The 16,517-nt window shown below is 37.3% G+C and overlaps 1 protein-coding gene across 6 annotated transcripts in view; it reads left to right on the plus strand.

Moving 5' to 3' along the window:
• CHD9 (chromodomain helicase DNA binding protein 9) overlaps positions 1-16,517 on the plus strand; it is a 71,919-nt gene that overhangs the window by 25,430 nt on the left and 29,972 nt on the right. For all 6 annotated transcript variants that reach the window (XM_071440397.1, XM_071440392.1, XM_071440394.1 and 3 more), the window contains 9 exons: positions 4,006-4,117; positions 7,213-7,362; positions 8,480-8,548; positions 8,634-8,689; positions 10,024-10,141; positions 10,658-10,744; positions 12,048-12,185; positions 14,363-14,484; positions 15,700-15,943. In XM_071440397.1, coding sequence (XP_071296498.1) covers positions 4,006-4,117; positions 7,213-7,362; positions 8,480-8,548; positions 8,634-8,689; positions 10,024-10,141; positions 10,658-10,744; positions 12,048-12,185; positions 14,363-14,484; positions 15,700-15,943 — 1,096 coding nt within the window. The remainder of the gene's footprint in view (positions 1-4,005; positions 4,118-7,212; positions 7,363-8,479; positions 8,549-8,633; positions 8,690-10,023; positions 10,142-10,657; positions 10,745-12,047; positions 12,186-14,362; positions 14,485-15,699; positions 15,944-16,517) is intronic.

Consider the following 16,517-nt stretch of genomic DNA (forward strand, 5'->3'; position numbering starts at 1 on the left):
TGATGGTTCCAACAGGACTATTAGGAGTGTTTTAAAATCTGTGCACAGTCCAGAAGTTATTTAGTTTGAAATACAACTGGAGAAGGAGACAGTGGCTAATATTACTGTGTTAGTATTATTTATTAAACATATAAAAGGATAAGATAAAATGGTTTTATACCAGCAAATTAACTCTCATTCAAGAGGCTACAGTATCTTGTCAAGGAAACTTCTACTTTATATTTTTAGCAAAGTTTCTAGTGATAAAGAATTGCTAATACTGTTGATAACGTAGGAGTTTTATTGTTAGTAATTTAACAAAGTGCTTTGGCTGCAAATGATAATATCTGAGTGGTGACTCTGGACACTAATTATTAGTTACTTGGTGTTTTCTGTTTTGGGAAAATTGAAGTAGAATGATGTTTTAAAGGCCGGCTGTACTTCCTATTCCTGACGTGCCTAATACGCATTTGCTGCCTTTTTCTTCCTATCCTCTTTAATATTTCCTTTTTCATTCTTTGGAGGTTTTGGAAAGTGTTTATCACTTTAAAGCTGTTCAGAGTACTGACAGTGTTTCCATCATGTTCCCTGCTATGAAACAGAAGGGGAATGGAGCACATTCTTACTGGTTTTCAGTTGTAAGAAAGAAGTTGCAATGCTCTTTAAGTAGTGGTTATTGGTAGCTCTAAAGCAGAGTAGGAGTCCTGTGCTAAGGATCAGAAGTAATACTGGCTCATGAGAAATCTTCTTTTTAAACCTTATTTGTGGTGTAAGTTTCTCAACATTTTTAGTTTGTAATTATAGAAAAAGAAAATATGTAATGAAGAAATCTACACCATCTAATTGTTGAAATATTTATAGTTGTTATGTAATAAGAGAAATATGAATTGAAAAAGGCAAGAGAAAGTGAAATTGGAGTGGAGTCTGGTGATATTATTTATTCCATGTCTACAGTGTGCTGTTAACTTTTCATAGAAACAGAATAGATAGTTTCTGTTCAGAACAGTTTGTTTCAGGGTGGAAAAAGGGATTTTAGCCAAGGATCTTTATGCTTTCATGCAGAAATTTATAAACTGGCAAGAGAACTTGTTTGCTCAATGAAAATTTCTCACAGAATTGATCCAGTTTACAAGCTTCTGAAAATCATTGTTTTCACATAGCAGATTTTTTTTAGAAGTTTTTGGCCAAAATATGAGCAGATTGCATTTTTACTGATAGAAATATATGACTTTAGCACCATACTGTTGTTCAGCAACTTCTGATAGCAAGGAGCATTGTGATTCTGGGCACTGGATCAGAAAGAAGTAAAACTGCATTTGTTCCTGTCATTGGCACCATATCCATATAGAGGAAGAAACATTCTGATCTGCAGCATGCAGAGATGTGCAGAAAATTTCAGGGAGAAGCTGGTGAAGTACTGGGGGTAGGGAGTGCACGCTCCAAGATACAAAAGCTGACAAATGGAATATTGTGTGTAAGGTGCAGGGGCAGAGCAAGAGGTGAACCCAAGGAGGGACTAAAACTAAGAAAAGGAGGGGAACAAATGTGCAAGGAAAGATGTAGCTAGAGCAGTCTAATCACAAAATAATAGCCCATGTTCTAAAAGAGAAGGCCCTTAAAATCCTCAGCTATTCAGTGGATACCACTAGAGCCCATAGAAACCCTCTATCCCTTAATACCGTGGTTCTTGAATACTAAAGGACCCTTGAGCCTAAAATAGTCAACACTAGTGCATGAAGTGAGAATGAGCTGTGGTTGCACAGATACAAATATTTAACACAGCAACATGCATTTAGGAATTGTTTTAATCTGCCATTTCACAAAAGAGAATCAAAATTTGGAGCAGATTGCCCAGGTACCTACCAGCTGTCAGCCTTGGAGATAAGTGGAACTTAACTGGGCTGAGCAACATAAAGAACTCTGAAGGGCCTTAAGTAGGGACCACAGGTCTTCCTGAGACCTCTTCCAGCTTGACTTACATCTTAACACTTGCTTGATTAAAGAACTTTCAGTTATCCTTTTTCTTTGAAAGAATTTAAGAGCAGGGAAAACATATATTGATATTTCCTACCATTTTTCCAGACCCTAAAGGTGCAAATCACGGGCTTGGTGGGGTGGATATTGTTTCATGAATGATCTTACAGGAAATTCTCACTCATAAGTTTACCAGCTTTCCCTTTAAATGCATGTTAAATTTTAGCATCCAGAATTCCTTTTAACAACAATTTCAGAAGGTCAATCACAATGTGCCTTGTCTGCATCATTTTGGAATATATTAGCTGATTTGACATATTAGTGACAAGTGCTAATGTAACACTTAAATTTTATGAAACAAAGTGAGATAAAAATGGAAAAAGCGATTATCCAAGTCCATCACTAGAAAGTGTCATATTGGACAAATACCCAAGAATACAAGTCTTAAAATAAAAACCAAGACAAAAAAGAAAGATGATTCCTAATCAGAGCTTGAAAAGTGAGGGGAAAAAATACTCAAACTAACCTTGAAGTCAGTAGGGAAACCAGTGTGTTCATTGCTGAAATTATTTCCTGTGATTATGAAACATGTTTTCTCAGTAATAATTAAACTGAGAACACCTAATGAAAAGCCAAGGACCAGAATTTACTTGTGAAAAAGCAGCTCTGTGATTATGCTGACTGCAACTTCATTTCAACCTGCATCCATCAGTGCTGTTCACTTTGTGCTAAAAGTGAAAAAAATTGGAGTGGAAAAAACCTAAACCCATTTTAGCCTTTCCACTGAACATACATAGTGATTAAATATTGAAAAGCCATGCAAATATTCCTTGCTCCTGAAGTTATACCTGCAGTCTTTTGTAAGCAATGCTGCTTAAACTTTCCATAATGTTTTGGTAATTTAACATGCTTGTGTTCCATGTGAACTGTTAGTCTGGACACAGTAAATATTTATGTGTTCTCTTGTTTGAACACTTGCAAAGAGAAGTAAATGAGTTGTGTTTCAACCATTATATTCTCAGCAATATTGTTCTCATCAGGTGGCCAGTTTATTTGATGTTATATTGCTGGAAAATAACTCGTATTGTCTGTATAAAGACTAAAATCTTGTGCTTAATTTGTTTGTAACATGGCAGAAGCACTCGTATACTGGAACACTCTCCTCATTTTCTCTTACAGATCTGATCATAAAAGACCATATGAAATATATATTTTAGGACATCTCTCTGTCTGTGATTTTCTTGAATAGTTTGTCATTCTACAATTATGCCACTGTAAACACATTTAAAGAAGTGTATTTGGCACATTTCAAATATGGAAAAATATTTTTACACTCTTTAGTTAGAAACAAATCTGATGATTTACAGTGTAATTTTTAAATCCAAAGAGAGGAATAATTGGTGCTTTTTCATTAGAATTTAACTAATTTATTCAGCACAATGGTGGTTCTTAACATACTCTGATAGGTTCTAAGATTACTTACAGATAAAACTATCAGATTTTGGATAGCTTTTTTTTTTCCTAAGGACAAAAAAAGACTTGTTCAATTCCCTTATTTTTATCATTGAGTAACTTATTTAAGCATAAAAGTTTTGCATGTCAGACAGCTTTGGGTGATTTTCAGGTTGTTCTTCACAGTTAATTTTACTTTTTCTAAGTAAAAGTAAGGGAAGCTACATTTTGCAGTGATAATTTTTTTATGATTAATCATTTAGTGTTGTCATCTGCAGATTATATTTCTGCTAACTATGTATAGTTTACCACTGTCAGTTGGTTTAAATGTTGGATATTTTATTTCTGTTTCTTGTGTAAAGATTTAAAATGTTTATGATAATTAGGAGTTTGTTATAGCGAGGTAACTAGAGAAGCTCACTAACACTAGTGAACAGTACTGTCTGCTGTAAGGTATTTGAGACCTATTGCTCATTTCTCAGACAGTGGTGCTGGCTGAGTTTTATGTTGAGAATATGGGAATTGCTAGTGATTTGCTCCTGAAGTTACACACACTGGTGTGCAGCATTCACTCAGGGGCTGGGGTTTTGTTTCTGACAGAAAGCTGATCATCACACTGGGCAAAAAGCAGAAAAGAAAAAATGAATCTTCAGATGAATTGTCTGATGCTAAGCAGACTCCACAGCGGCCACTGAAGGATGAAGACTCCCAGGTAAGTAATTGGTGTTCTCCCTTGATAAATTCCTGTGTGTTTGTCCACAGATCTTTTTCCCTCTGTCTCCAGAAAGTTGCACTTCCTTGGCTGCAGTGACAGTTACTCTCACACTTCTGTGTGTCTCATAGGCAGAACTTTTCATCATCAGCCACTTCTCTCAGTTTAAAACCAAAAAATCCTACAGGGTAGAATTCCTTTTCCATGGTGGGACATCAGTGCCCTGCTTGTTTCTGTTTCATTTCAGTACAGAAGCCCATAGATTTGAGACTGTAAGTTCTTACACTGAGCTGGAAGTTAGACCTGATCCTTACTTTGGCTGAGTGTGAAAATGCAGAGATTTCCTAACAGACAGGACATTTATCAGTGAAGTTGGCTCTTTGAGAACTTTTAAAAGGGTTGTTTGCAGATTTCTTGCAGAGTGGGATCTGAAGGCAGCAGTGATCAATATGCTGGTAGGCTCTAGTTGCTTGTGGAATATTTTTGAAGGAAGTGCCTGATGAAGAATTGAAGTGGTCAAGTCATTCCCTTGAGGAATAGCTCTCTTGTAGCTTACTTTCTACTGTTTTTTCATAGATTGCCCTGAAATAATAGTAATATAGCTAATTATTTCTAAAACTTGTGCACAAAGAAACATGAAGTGTTGAGAAGAGATAACATTCTGTTTATGTTTGCATTAGTAACAGAATTATAACTTCTTGCTTTAGGGCAATCTGCAGTAACGTAAGGTTATGTGCTGGAACTGCACAGGTTTTTATCCTGTGGCAATTTCATCCACAGAGGCAAAATCAGTATTCAAAATAAGGTGCTGTTGAGTGAAAATTAATTGCATTAGTTGATGATAGTTGTCAAAAAACAATTATGAGATACTGAATTGCCCTCTGGTGTTTCACAGATAATAATGCTGGAGGGGAAAAGGGATCAGAAGCCATTTCCCAGAATGACTTCTCATTAACTGAAGTGATAGCTTGTCCTAGGTAAAGGTTACCTGAAAGGATCTGTAGCTTTGCACTCATGTTGTTATCAGATAAACATAAATTTATAGGCCAACAAATGTAATACAAAAGACTGAAGATCAATTCTTTCCTGGGCATGTCATGAAATCACCTGCTCCTGGTGTGAAGGGAAAAGAGGGTAGAGATAATCAGGGATGGCATGAGAGGGAAATAACTTTTGTTGCAGAATGTCACAGCATTGCCCTGCTCTCTTTAAAGGAGCTGGGGAGAAGCAGGAAAGACATAAATTGCTTTACTTCATTAATTCATTTTCTCTTTAGTTTTCGAATATGTTCATGATTTTATTTTTAAAGAGCTGTTTCTAATTTCTGTTGCAAATAGCTGCTTCAAAGCTCTGGGGGGCAATTTTAGGCCTTTTTTCCCCCTAATTCATTTTGTATGCTTAGTTTCACATCAAGTGTCTTCCTTAAATAGATAGATTTTTTTAATTTTTTTTTTTTTTTAATATGTAGTGGTACTTCATTTTTTGTCTTAGAGCCATTTGTTTATGGCCTTAGTTCTCAGCCCAGGGAAATACAAAAGTTTTTTTCCAAACAGCTCAGATTATATATTAATCTGTTGGAGAACATATGTTGATGTTTTGCTAATCACTTCATACTTTAAGAAAAGACATAGTGAGAAGAATTCAAAATGCCAGTTACATAATCTTGCATTGCTCATGTTACCTGGCTTTCTTTTTTTTTTTTTAAACCTACTTCTGTCAGCAAACTATAATTGATTTAAGTATAATGTGACATTAGTGTGTCCTTCCATTAGAAATTCCTTTTGGTGATAACACCTAACACCACACACATGTATGGAAGAACAGCTAATCTACATCACTGTGGAAAGCTCAAAGGAGCTTCATTTTTGCAGCTTCTCTAGAGGAATGGTCATAGCCCTTCTTGGATTTGTACTGTACCCTTAGGTTACTGCTCAGGTTTTGCAATGTAGTTCAAGTACAGCTACGTCATTTACCAGATACCAGCCAGAGCAGGGGCTGAATTAACAGTCAGGAGGAAAAGTTCCTGTGCTGCAATATCACTGTTACTTAATATCTGCTCTGCAGAAGCCATTGTGACCACAGGATTTAGGGTTTTGTCCTCCTCACAACTTGTTCTCCCAGCTGAGTACTGCAGTGTAATATAACATTGCAACCTGCAGTGGATTTTCTTGCACAAAAAAACCCTTTTCTGTGTAGCTCAATATAATAAATTTGTTTTGTAGCGACAGTTTTGTTTTGCTGTTTTCGTTTTTGTGATGATCAGTTCTCTAAAGCAGATGATAGTGTTTTCAAATGTTAGCTGACTAGTTTGATACTGCTATTTTTATCCACTGAATCCAATTTACAAATTAATCTTATGGTTAAATAGACAATGTCTCATGTTGGTACTGAGGGCTAGGAAATGTTATGCAATATCCTAATAATCTTAAGTATTTGAAACTGTGAGTGAGAAGGAATTATTTTCTTTGACTGAACATTATTTCTTCAGCTGGAATTTGTTGTCCTCAGATTCTTGCAGAAACCATAATGGAAGGTTAGAGAGAGAAACTGCAAAGTAAGCTGTATAATGCTGTTAAACCTTGATGAAAGTGGAGGAGAAAATACAGACATTAACAAAGCAACAGACTTTATTTCATCAGCAGTCTGACCAATATGATATAGTGAAAACCTTCATAATTTTTTGTACAGCATCATTTAGTAGAGACACATCAGCTTATTTTCTATCATTCCCTCTGATACTGGAGTTGGATGGTAACTGTTACACTGCATTAGGAACTCACTGTTGAAATAATGATGCTTGTGGAAGATCTGTTATGTATCAGCTTTGCTCCCACACCCTGAAAAGAGTGTTTCATGTTTGCTTTTGAACCCTAAACATAAAAATATCATATGCTTACATGAAAGAGAAAATAACAATTTAATTAATTGCACCTAAGTGGATTACAGGTTTTTTTTATTTCATGTTTTCATCAGATGTTGACCTTTGGTTGTAGGTACAGCTGAAGTATTGCTTAGAGTGACCCAGAAGATGCAGCTCAGGTTAGGGGAAATTTTGGGTAAAAACCTCAATTTCTTTCCTTTCTCCTGCATGGCAGAAGAGAAGATCAAATCGTCAAGTTAAAAGGAAAAAGTACTCTGAAGAAGGAGAAGGGAAACAATCAGAAGAAGAAGCAGCTAAAGTTTCTGTTAAAATCAAGAAGAATTCTGCCCCTTTACCTGCTGAGCAGCCTTTACAATTATTTGTGGTAAGTAAAAATTGGCTTTGTCTGTGGGAGCTTTGTATTTGTCTCAGGTAGTTCAGTGAATAAAGCTCCTACCTTGGAATACATTATTATTTCTAAGCCACAGTTTAGTGTGACATTTGGCTAAAATCTTGAAAACTGTAAGAAATTACCTCTATTTTTTTGTGTTCCAAACATCTGTTGACTCAATTGAAGTTAAGAATAAGACCAAGGATGGGTATAGTTCAAGTAATGTTTTGTGTGGCATAGGCATATGAAAAAGCTCTGTTCTGATGTTACCATGACTTACAGAAGCATCAAATTATTTGGGGGATTTCTGCTTACTGAGGTATTTAAAAGGACACTCTTCCTCTCCCCACAACCCCTTTCAGCTTTACACTTCACTGTTCCACTTGGAGACTCAAACTTACTGTTGAGCCATTCAAGGTGAATAGAGTGGCAGGGAAGAAACAGGAAAAAAGAGTTTGAGATGCTTGAAAGAGTGCCAGGAGTTGTAAGGGAAGGAGAATGATAATGTAATTGGGGACAAATCAGGCAAGAGGGAAGGTGACTATTGCAAGCAGCTTACACAGATCACCTCTGTCTCTGGGAGCACAGCCCCAGCTGTGGCAGAGCCCTGCAATCCCTCCTGTGCCTCATCTCAGCCCCAGCCTCCTCTCTCTGATTCCACAGCATGTCTGGTGCCTGTGTGCAGAGTGGATGGATCAGACTGAGTTTTTCACATGCTGGGTTTCTTTTCTCTTTTTCCACCTGTCAGAGTTTTTCTCCAGTTGTGTGTAGTTGAATTCTGGTTATGTCCAGTGCATCAGTTGAACTCAGCAGGGCATTCACAGTGTCTGGCAGGCAGCAGAATCCCCGGTGCTTGCACTGAGTGTGTTTGGCAGGTGAGCACTGCAGCTGATGCTGGTTGGAAGTGCCAGACTTGCTGTAATTCTGCACATAACCCTCTCTGGATTTTAAATTTTACTCCCAGCCTGTTAGGGAATGCTGCTGCTGGTGGAGGTCAAATTTACCTTTATTGCTCATCTTCTGACAAGCCACTTGTGGTTGAAGGTTTTAAGCCTGAGAGAGAGGGCACGTACTGCAGTTTTATAATATCATTCTTTTCATGTCTTTATAGGAAAATCCAAGTGAAGAAGATGCAGCAATTGTAGACAAAATATTATCCTCCAGGGTAATAAAGAAAGAAGTAAGTGATTGTCATGGGATAAAATAGTTTATTTGAAAAAGGGGGCATCAGTCATTTTACATTTCCTCTGAATTTCCTTTTCCAGATATCTGCAGGGATGACAGTAGATACAGAAGAGTTTTTTGTAAAATACAAGAACTAGTAAGTATTAAAAAGTTGTTTCATTGGATGTGTTGACTGAGCTGTTTAGTATCATAGTTATTTACTCAGGTTTTGTATTGCTTGAAGGTTATTTTGTCATAAATTGAGATTTTTCTTTACCAATTTAATCTTTAAATTTCTAAGAATCTGTGATGTGGTAGTAATAATTTTAAAACTATGAGGATTATGGAACCAGCACTGTCCAATAAGCTAGCAGCCTTTATTTGCCAAATAACAGAGTTTTTTAGAGAAGATATTTATGAAATTAGAAGATATATTTATTAATTTCAGCAGGGACTACATGCCTGAGGCAAATTTTAATTTCATGAATTTAAATCAGAGGTGTTTTGTGAACCTAGATTAGATTTACAGTGTCATGAATTTAGGAGATTTGATGTAGTAGTTGAACTTAGTGTTTCAAAAAGAAAGAAAAAACCTGTGATAGAAACGACTTTACAGCAAAAGCAGGAAATAAAAAAATTGCAGGAAAAAGAACTTTTTCCATATTTTATTTTAAATTTCATATCTATTTTTCTGTCACTACTCAATTCTTGATGCTGAAAATCCAAGCTTATTTTAAATTTTACATATGTGAATAATTTAATCTGATTTTTGCTATAATAAATGTAACTGTTTTTAGACTCTGCTTCCACATGTTGTTGGAGACCATTTACCTTGTGTTTTTCTGAAAGAGCAAAATCTGTCTTTTCATCCGAGAATGAGTAATCCCCAGCTGTGCCTTATTTCTAGCATATCTTTAGAAAGCTTTAAAAATGATGGAAATATACTAAAGAAGGGGTGTGAGGAAGAGATCCGTGTCCTTCTGTGAGGTAATTTCAGAAGGGCTCTCCTGGGGACAGTTGATGCTGCAGGTTCTGTCTCAGAGCTGCTGGCCCAGCCCAGTCCAGGGCAGGCTCCTCTGCCTGGGGCTCTGCTGCTCCTCCTGAGCCTCCCTGGGCTGAGCTCTGTGCTCCAGCACTGCCTGGAGAGGTGGTCACAGGACACACCTGGAAAACACAGATCCAATATTTGCAGTCATTTCTATTTCTGGATACTTTCTGATAGAGGTGTCAGATTTTAAACTTGACTTGTTTAAGCTCACTTGAAATAAGCTTGTTTCTCTTCTTAGGACACATGAAAGGAATTTGTGAACCTATAGACTTTCACATATTTAATCTAAAAAACACTGCCTTAACTAGGTGCTGCAAGATGATTATTTGGAAGAATAAATCTTTGATCTTTATGGTGGATTCTGTTATTTTAACTGTATATTAAAAATAGATAGTAAGCTTTTGCTTTCACCAATGTGTTAATGTCAATCTCTGTGATTTTAGCTCATATCTCCACTGTGAGTGGGCCACAGAACAACAGCTTTTAAAGGATAAAAGAATCCAGCAGAAAATAAAGCGGTTCAAAGTAAGAAAGGCACAAAGAGCTCACTTTTTTGCAGATGTGAGTATGAAATAAAAATTAAATAAGCTTTTTTTTTTCCCTTTTAAAATTGTGATTAGTAGTTTGCTTTTATAACGAAGAGCTGATTGTTAGGAACCAAAAATGAGCCATTGGTGTTGTTTGCAGCAGAGGGTGGGTTATTTAATGTAATCTCAAGTGCAAGTCTTCTGGAGTCACTGAACTAACCTGACTAACATGGCTAAAAATGCAATTAGTTGAGTGTAACTCCTTAGAAGTGGTAAGGAGGGAAGGATTGTGTCAGTATGGCTAGTTTCTCTAGGACTTCCACAAGACAGCACCATATCCCAGAGATCTGGTGTCAAATCCCTCTTCAGTGAGGGCTGCCCAAGAGAGCCAAGGGGGTGTGTGCAGGGGGCTGGTGTGGAATTTAACATCTGTGCAAAAACCCCAATAATTTCCAGCTGCCAAATTTGTTTTGTGTACGATGAGACCAAGTCTTGGCAAATACCAACTGGTTTTTGCCTCTCTGCTGATTTTATTAATCTTTCACTGCAGATGGAAGAGGAACCTTTTAATCCTGACTATGTTGAAGTAGACCGGGTATTAGAAGTGTCTCTTTGTGAAGATAAGGACACTGGTGAGGTAAGTGTGTCTTAAAGCAAGTCAGGAAGCTCCAGGTTTGAAAACTGTAACTTTATCAGATCTCAGAGTAACACTTTAATCATTTTAAAGCTTCAGTAATATTTTTGATGAGACATGACAGTCTTGTCCTTTCCTGTGCTACCTGTGGATTTGAAAGACAAGTCAGCATTTAATAGCTTATATTTTTATTAGTATTAATAGGTCATAGTAGGCAAAGCTTAGGTATTGACTGACATAAATGTCAGGTTCAATAATTGTCTTGTGAGTTCCATCAAAGGGCTGATCCCATATACTGTCTTGTCTCTCTGGTAGTGCCATGGGGTCACTGGTAATAAAGGCTTTAGGCAGCCAGTGATTTGAAGTGCATTGATAGCCACCAGTGAACCATTCCCTCTGTATTTATCAAAACTCCTTTTTTTAATATAAAAGCATCTCTTCTGGAAAGCTATTACGCAACAAAAACATTCTGAGATTAAAAAAAGAAAACAGAAAAGCAAGTCAAGCAATTAAATTACCAAAATTCAGAAAGTGAGAAAAGTGGAGATCAAAGACTGAGAAGAAAGTTGTTGATTAAGGTTGGAATATGTGTAATGCTTATTCTGCTTGTGTGGATAGCAAAATGAGCAGACTTTACCCAGTGCTTTCTGCATTAATCTTCCTAAGAGTTGAGAGTTAGAACAATTTTCATTGTATGCAACAGATTTGTCATTATTAAATTTTTAGAAAAAATGTGTTGTCATAAGACTTTCCCCTCAGCTTCTGAAAGGATGAATCTTTATTTGGTTTTTAAATATTTACATCTTGAATCTAAGTAAGATGATGTACTTTGGTTCCATTTTTTCTGTATGTTGTTCATCAAGCCTGTAAAGCTTGATCAGAGTTTTGTTGGTCAGACCTCTGGCTTAGGAGCTCTAAAGCTCTGGTTTGGGCCTGGGTAGCCTGATTTGGAGAGTGGAGGAAATGTCCTGGGTGTAGCACTTCTGTAGCTAGCTCTGCCACCCTTGCCCCATTTCCACAAAAATCACAAATACTGTAATTTATCTTTCCTGAGACTAAAGCAAGATTTTCTTGTGGGTAAGAGGGATTGAAACGCACTTGAGAGGTCTACAGAAAGTGGCAGAAAGTGTTGGGAGCCAAGGATAAGTAGGTAGATAACAGGAATCTGCATGGAACATTTAAAAAATTGTCAGAAATGTGATTTTGATTGCAACTCTTGTGTAAGCAAGCTAATCTAATAGTAAGGCATATTAACAGTCTGTATACTAAATTAAAAACTGATAACATTCAGAATTTTCTTCTGCAGCCTGTTATTTACTATTTAGTAAAATGGTGTTCGTTGCCATATGAAGACAGTACGTGGGAGCTGAAAGAAGATGTAGATCAAGCAAAAATAGAAGAATTTGAACAATTGCAAGCTTCCAGGCCTGACTCAAGGAGATTGGTAAAATTATATCTAATTTACTTGTCTGTCTTGGTAAATTTGACTTAGTTTTCCCAACTTTAAACTCCTGTGTTAAAACATAAGGCTTATTGACATTCTGTGTAAAGTGTCTGTGTGCCTTGTTAGCTAGGAATAATAAAACATTCAGGTAGGCATAGATAAATAGTCTTATCTTAGTTGTTACTCTAAAAAAATAAAGATTTTTGCTTAGGAAAAAACCTGAAGTGCTGTGACTTTCTGAGTTTCTAACTGAGCAGTGAGCCACAGGTTGAAACTGGCTATCACAGATCAGAGCACCTTGAAAATGAGCAGAAAGCAGGATGACGTGTTAACAACCTTTTATAGAGAAGAGAGTTAAATTTTGTGCTTCAGCACTGAAGGGAATTGGCAAATGAGATCTGTCAAACAGGTTCTGTAATTTTTTCCTGCTTTTATTTTTCTTCTTGTTGTTAAAGAGCTAGCTGAAAGGAAGAAAAATACATGTAATTAGGAAACGTGTTTTATCTTGAAATTATCAATCTTCTGTCTCTTAGAGCAGGAGAAAGCAAAATAGTTCTATTTCAAGTCCTGTATGTCATTGTCAGAGTAGGACATGTGTCCTGCGTGGTGTAGTACAACACTTGTTCTAACTTACTTCTTTTACATAACTAAATATGCACAGTGTTTTAATTTGGAGGCTTTGGAATTTATTTTAATGGTTTTTCCATCTTCAGATAATGACAGTAGTCACGATTAACATCTTCATATTATATTGAGTTCATTTATGTAGTATTTATTTAAAATCCTGACATTTTGGCATGTGGGAAGAAGAGCTGTTATACCTCTGTTCCCATATTTGGCTGTGAGAGAAAAAGATGATTAAAGCGCAACTGTACAACTGACAGTCATCCCAGCATCAGCAACAAGTATTTTTGCTTCAGGCTCCAGCAGCCACAAGAAATTATTTGCTGACTGCAGCCCTGCAAGCAGGAGCATGGCTGCTCCAGGAGTGGGGGAGTGGACAGATGGCAGCTGGTGGGAGAGGGGAGGAAGGCACAGCTGCTGGGGAGGGACAGCTCCTGCTGCACCCAGACCTGGGCTCAGGTGATGCTGACGCTGGCAGTGCAGAGAGAGAATTCACATGGAAAATTCAGAGCTGCCACATAAGGCCACATGAGTCTCGAGTGAATGCAAGCTTTTATAAATGCTGGGAAATGGGGAGGGAGGGGGGGGGGAGTACAGCTGGTGAGAAAAGCTCCTACTAAAATTACTTCACTTGAATGTGTGAGTTTGTTCACGTCGGGATGCAGGAGCTGTCAGAAGAGTTTTCTGCTGGAATCCTACCTAGTATCAGTCAAAAACTGCATGATTTCCACCTGCTAAGCTAGAGGCCAGGCTGTTCTGGCTCCAGGCTTGGGAACTTGTGTGTTTGTTTGTGTATATACATAAATATTTTATACACAGTCTCTCAGCTTTCCTTAGCTTGTGAGGGCCCTGCAGGTGATACACCTTGATACTCTCAGTCTGTTTTGTCATGGTCTTTGTCTCGTCACCCTGCCTGTGCTGATGCTGTTTGAATCAGATCCCTTGGGGAAATCTATTCAGGACACTAAAGCTCTCACAAGTTCACTTTTTTGTACTGCTGGTCCTGGCTTCATGCATTGGCAGTGGGCCCGAGTGATCAGCAGGGCAGGGCAAGTGCAGAAGGGAGAGGGCAAGGTCCCAGTAACTGTGTAGGTGCCCAGACTGCTTCAGCATCAGCTTCCAGAGCTGCCTTAGACTTCAGGGATGTTGTTAATCCCAATACTCAGGTGGCTCTCTTGTAGGTCAGCTGCCTTTTCTTAGAGCTGCCAAAGTGAAACTTCATGTAGCCTGGAAATTTCATATATAAATGAATTTGTGTGCCCTATTATTCCAAACTATTTGTATTCTGTTTTTTAGAAATCAGTTGCTTAATTTAATTATCTTATAGACTTAAATTAATTTAAAAAACAGCAATTCATAGAGAAAAATAAATACAAATTTCAGATTTTTGCAGACTATTAATTAGTAAGTGATGTAACAATGACAGTTCACTTTTAAGGTGTAATAGCAACATTCTAAATCTAAAGTGATACACTCATGAAATAGTGGGGTTAGATATTTTGGAAAAATGAAGCAAGTATCAATCTGTACCTATATTTATCTTTCCCTTAAAGGACCGACCACCTCCAAACTCCTGGAAGAAGATAGAACAGTCCAGGGAATATAAAAATGGCAATCAGCTCAGGGAATATCAACTGGAAGGACTTAACTGGCTCCTATTCAACTGGTACAATAGGTATATGCATGGAATATTTTTTAATGTAGATTTTAAACCATATGGAGTGAATCACTTTTATTTGAGATGAATACTGTTTAACTAAATTTATTGCAGCTTCTCTGCTTGTAGCTAAAAGGATGTAACTGGAACAAATTTCTCAACCTTTAGGTGTGCAAGGATGTTTTATTCATGAAAATTAACAAAAATATTAAAATAATGCAGCTAACATAACTGAAGATAAATTTTCAATGGCTATGAGGAAATTAAAGCAAAAACAACCAAAGTGCAAGCTTTCAAAATTTTTGAAATTTTTTGCATCTTCCAAAATGATTGCTAGAAATAGTATAATATTTACCTCTCTTCAAAAGTAAGGCTAGTAAATAATTGCACTATCTGTAATTTAAGGTGAAGTTAACTTCTGTGCATTAATGCTGTGTGTTATGAACAGAAGTATGATCACTTGCAAGATCTTTCCCAGAATGAAGTATTTTCTCTAATTTAATTTTCTGTTAATGTATCTTCTGCTTGCTGTATTTCCAAAGTACCAGTTGCATATTTCTTACGGAGATGATGGCAGTGAGTGTAGCAATTTACCATGTATGTTATTGGTCTGCAAAAGGAAATCTGATTTTAATTCTCATTCAAGCAGTGCAGGGCTGTGTGACATCTGCAGACAGTGGGAAGGGCTGCAATGTATGGCTGGGGGCAAGCATGGAGTGGTGCTTCATGCAGTAATTTAGTTATAGGCATCTGTCTAGTTCTGGAATCAAAAAGGGAAATTTGCTAATGATGCTCTGATGCACTCCTTTCATGTGAGTGTAGCTGGGATACTTCCTATGTGTGATTTCTAGGGATTCTTCATTAATTTCTAGCAGTTCTGTCAAGGTGAATGTGCATGTAGGAAACCTGCCTAATTTAAATTCCTTTAATTAGGGCAAAGGTAGTCCCAAATGAATACTTCTTGAATATATTTGTAGAACTTCACAGAACATTCTGTTCTCAGGTTTTGACAGTGCTAAACCTGATGCAGAGCTTTACACAAAGGTTTTGTGCACATTCTTTCACCTTAACCAGGGAATGCTTTCAAGGATCTTTTTGCAGTGCCTCAGTTTTGACTGTTGTTGTAGACTGGTACATTTGAGCTTTGTTTCTGTAAATTGTTCATTTTGCTAACAGCGTTAGGGTCTGTACTTCACTTGATGATAGTAACAAATAAATTTTTTTTGCTTTCAGGCGAAATTGCATTTTAGCAGATGAAATGGGCCTTGGCAAAACCATCCAGTCCATTACATTCCTGTATGAAATCCTCCTGACGGGTATAAGAGGCCCTTTCCTGATCATAGCTCCGCTCTCCACCATAACAAACTGGGAGCGCGAGTTCCGCACGTGGACTGACCTGAACGTCGTGGTGTACCACGGGAGCATGATCAGCAGGCAGATGATTCAGCAGTATGAGATGTACTTCAGGGACTCCCAGGTATGGGAACCTCACTTGTGTGCAGTAACTCACCCTGAACATGGCTCAGCTGGCAGCAGTGACAAGGATACTTGACGTTATCTGTCTTTTTATCTTGGTGGAAGTCACTTCACGTTCCAGGATGTTACATTTGAGCATCTTCAGCAAATGCTTACTGGGTAAATTTAGTGGCAGTGTTAGCAGCAAGAAGTGTGTGTTGTTTCACTGTGCTGAGTAATTTTGCAATTGAATGGCAGTGACGCTGGTGCTCTTGTGGAGATTAAAGTGTACACAGATGGTTGCAGTTGGGTCCTGAATTTGAAAAGCAGGGAGAAAAAAATAATACTGATTAAGCTCTGCTACCTTTATGAGGCTGTTGATTTCCTTTTGCTGGTGTTAACTGTGTACAGTCTGAACTTGCTTTTTTGAAATGCACACCATAAAATGACATGAGAAAAACTTGAAACCTGACTACCTTAAAAGGGGTTTTTTTTTCCTTTTTTTATATATTGTGCATAAATAATTCGTTTTAATTGTAATGGTATTTATTCAAAATTGATAAAGCTGAGAACTTTTTATTAATTAGTGCTAAATA

The sequence above is a fragment of the Agelaius tricolor genome, unplaced genomic scaffold, assembly GCF_023055355.1.
Source record: "Agelaius tricolor isolate 1412-34295 unplaced genomic scaffold, bAgeTri1.0.p SCAF_15, whole genome shotgun sequence".
Lineage (NCBI taxonomy): Eukaryota > Metazoa > Chordata > Aves > Passeriformes > Icteridae > Agelaius > Agelaius tricolor.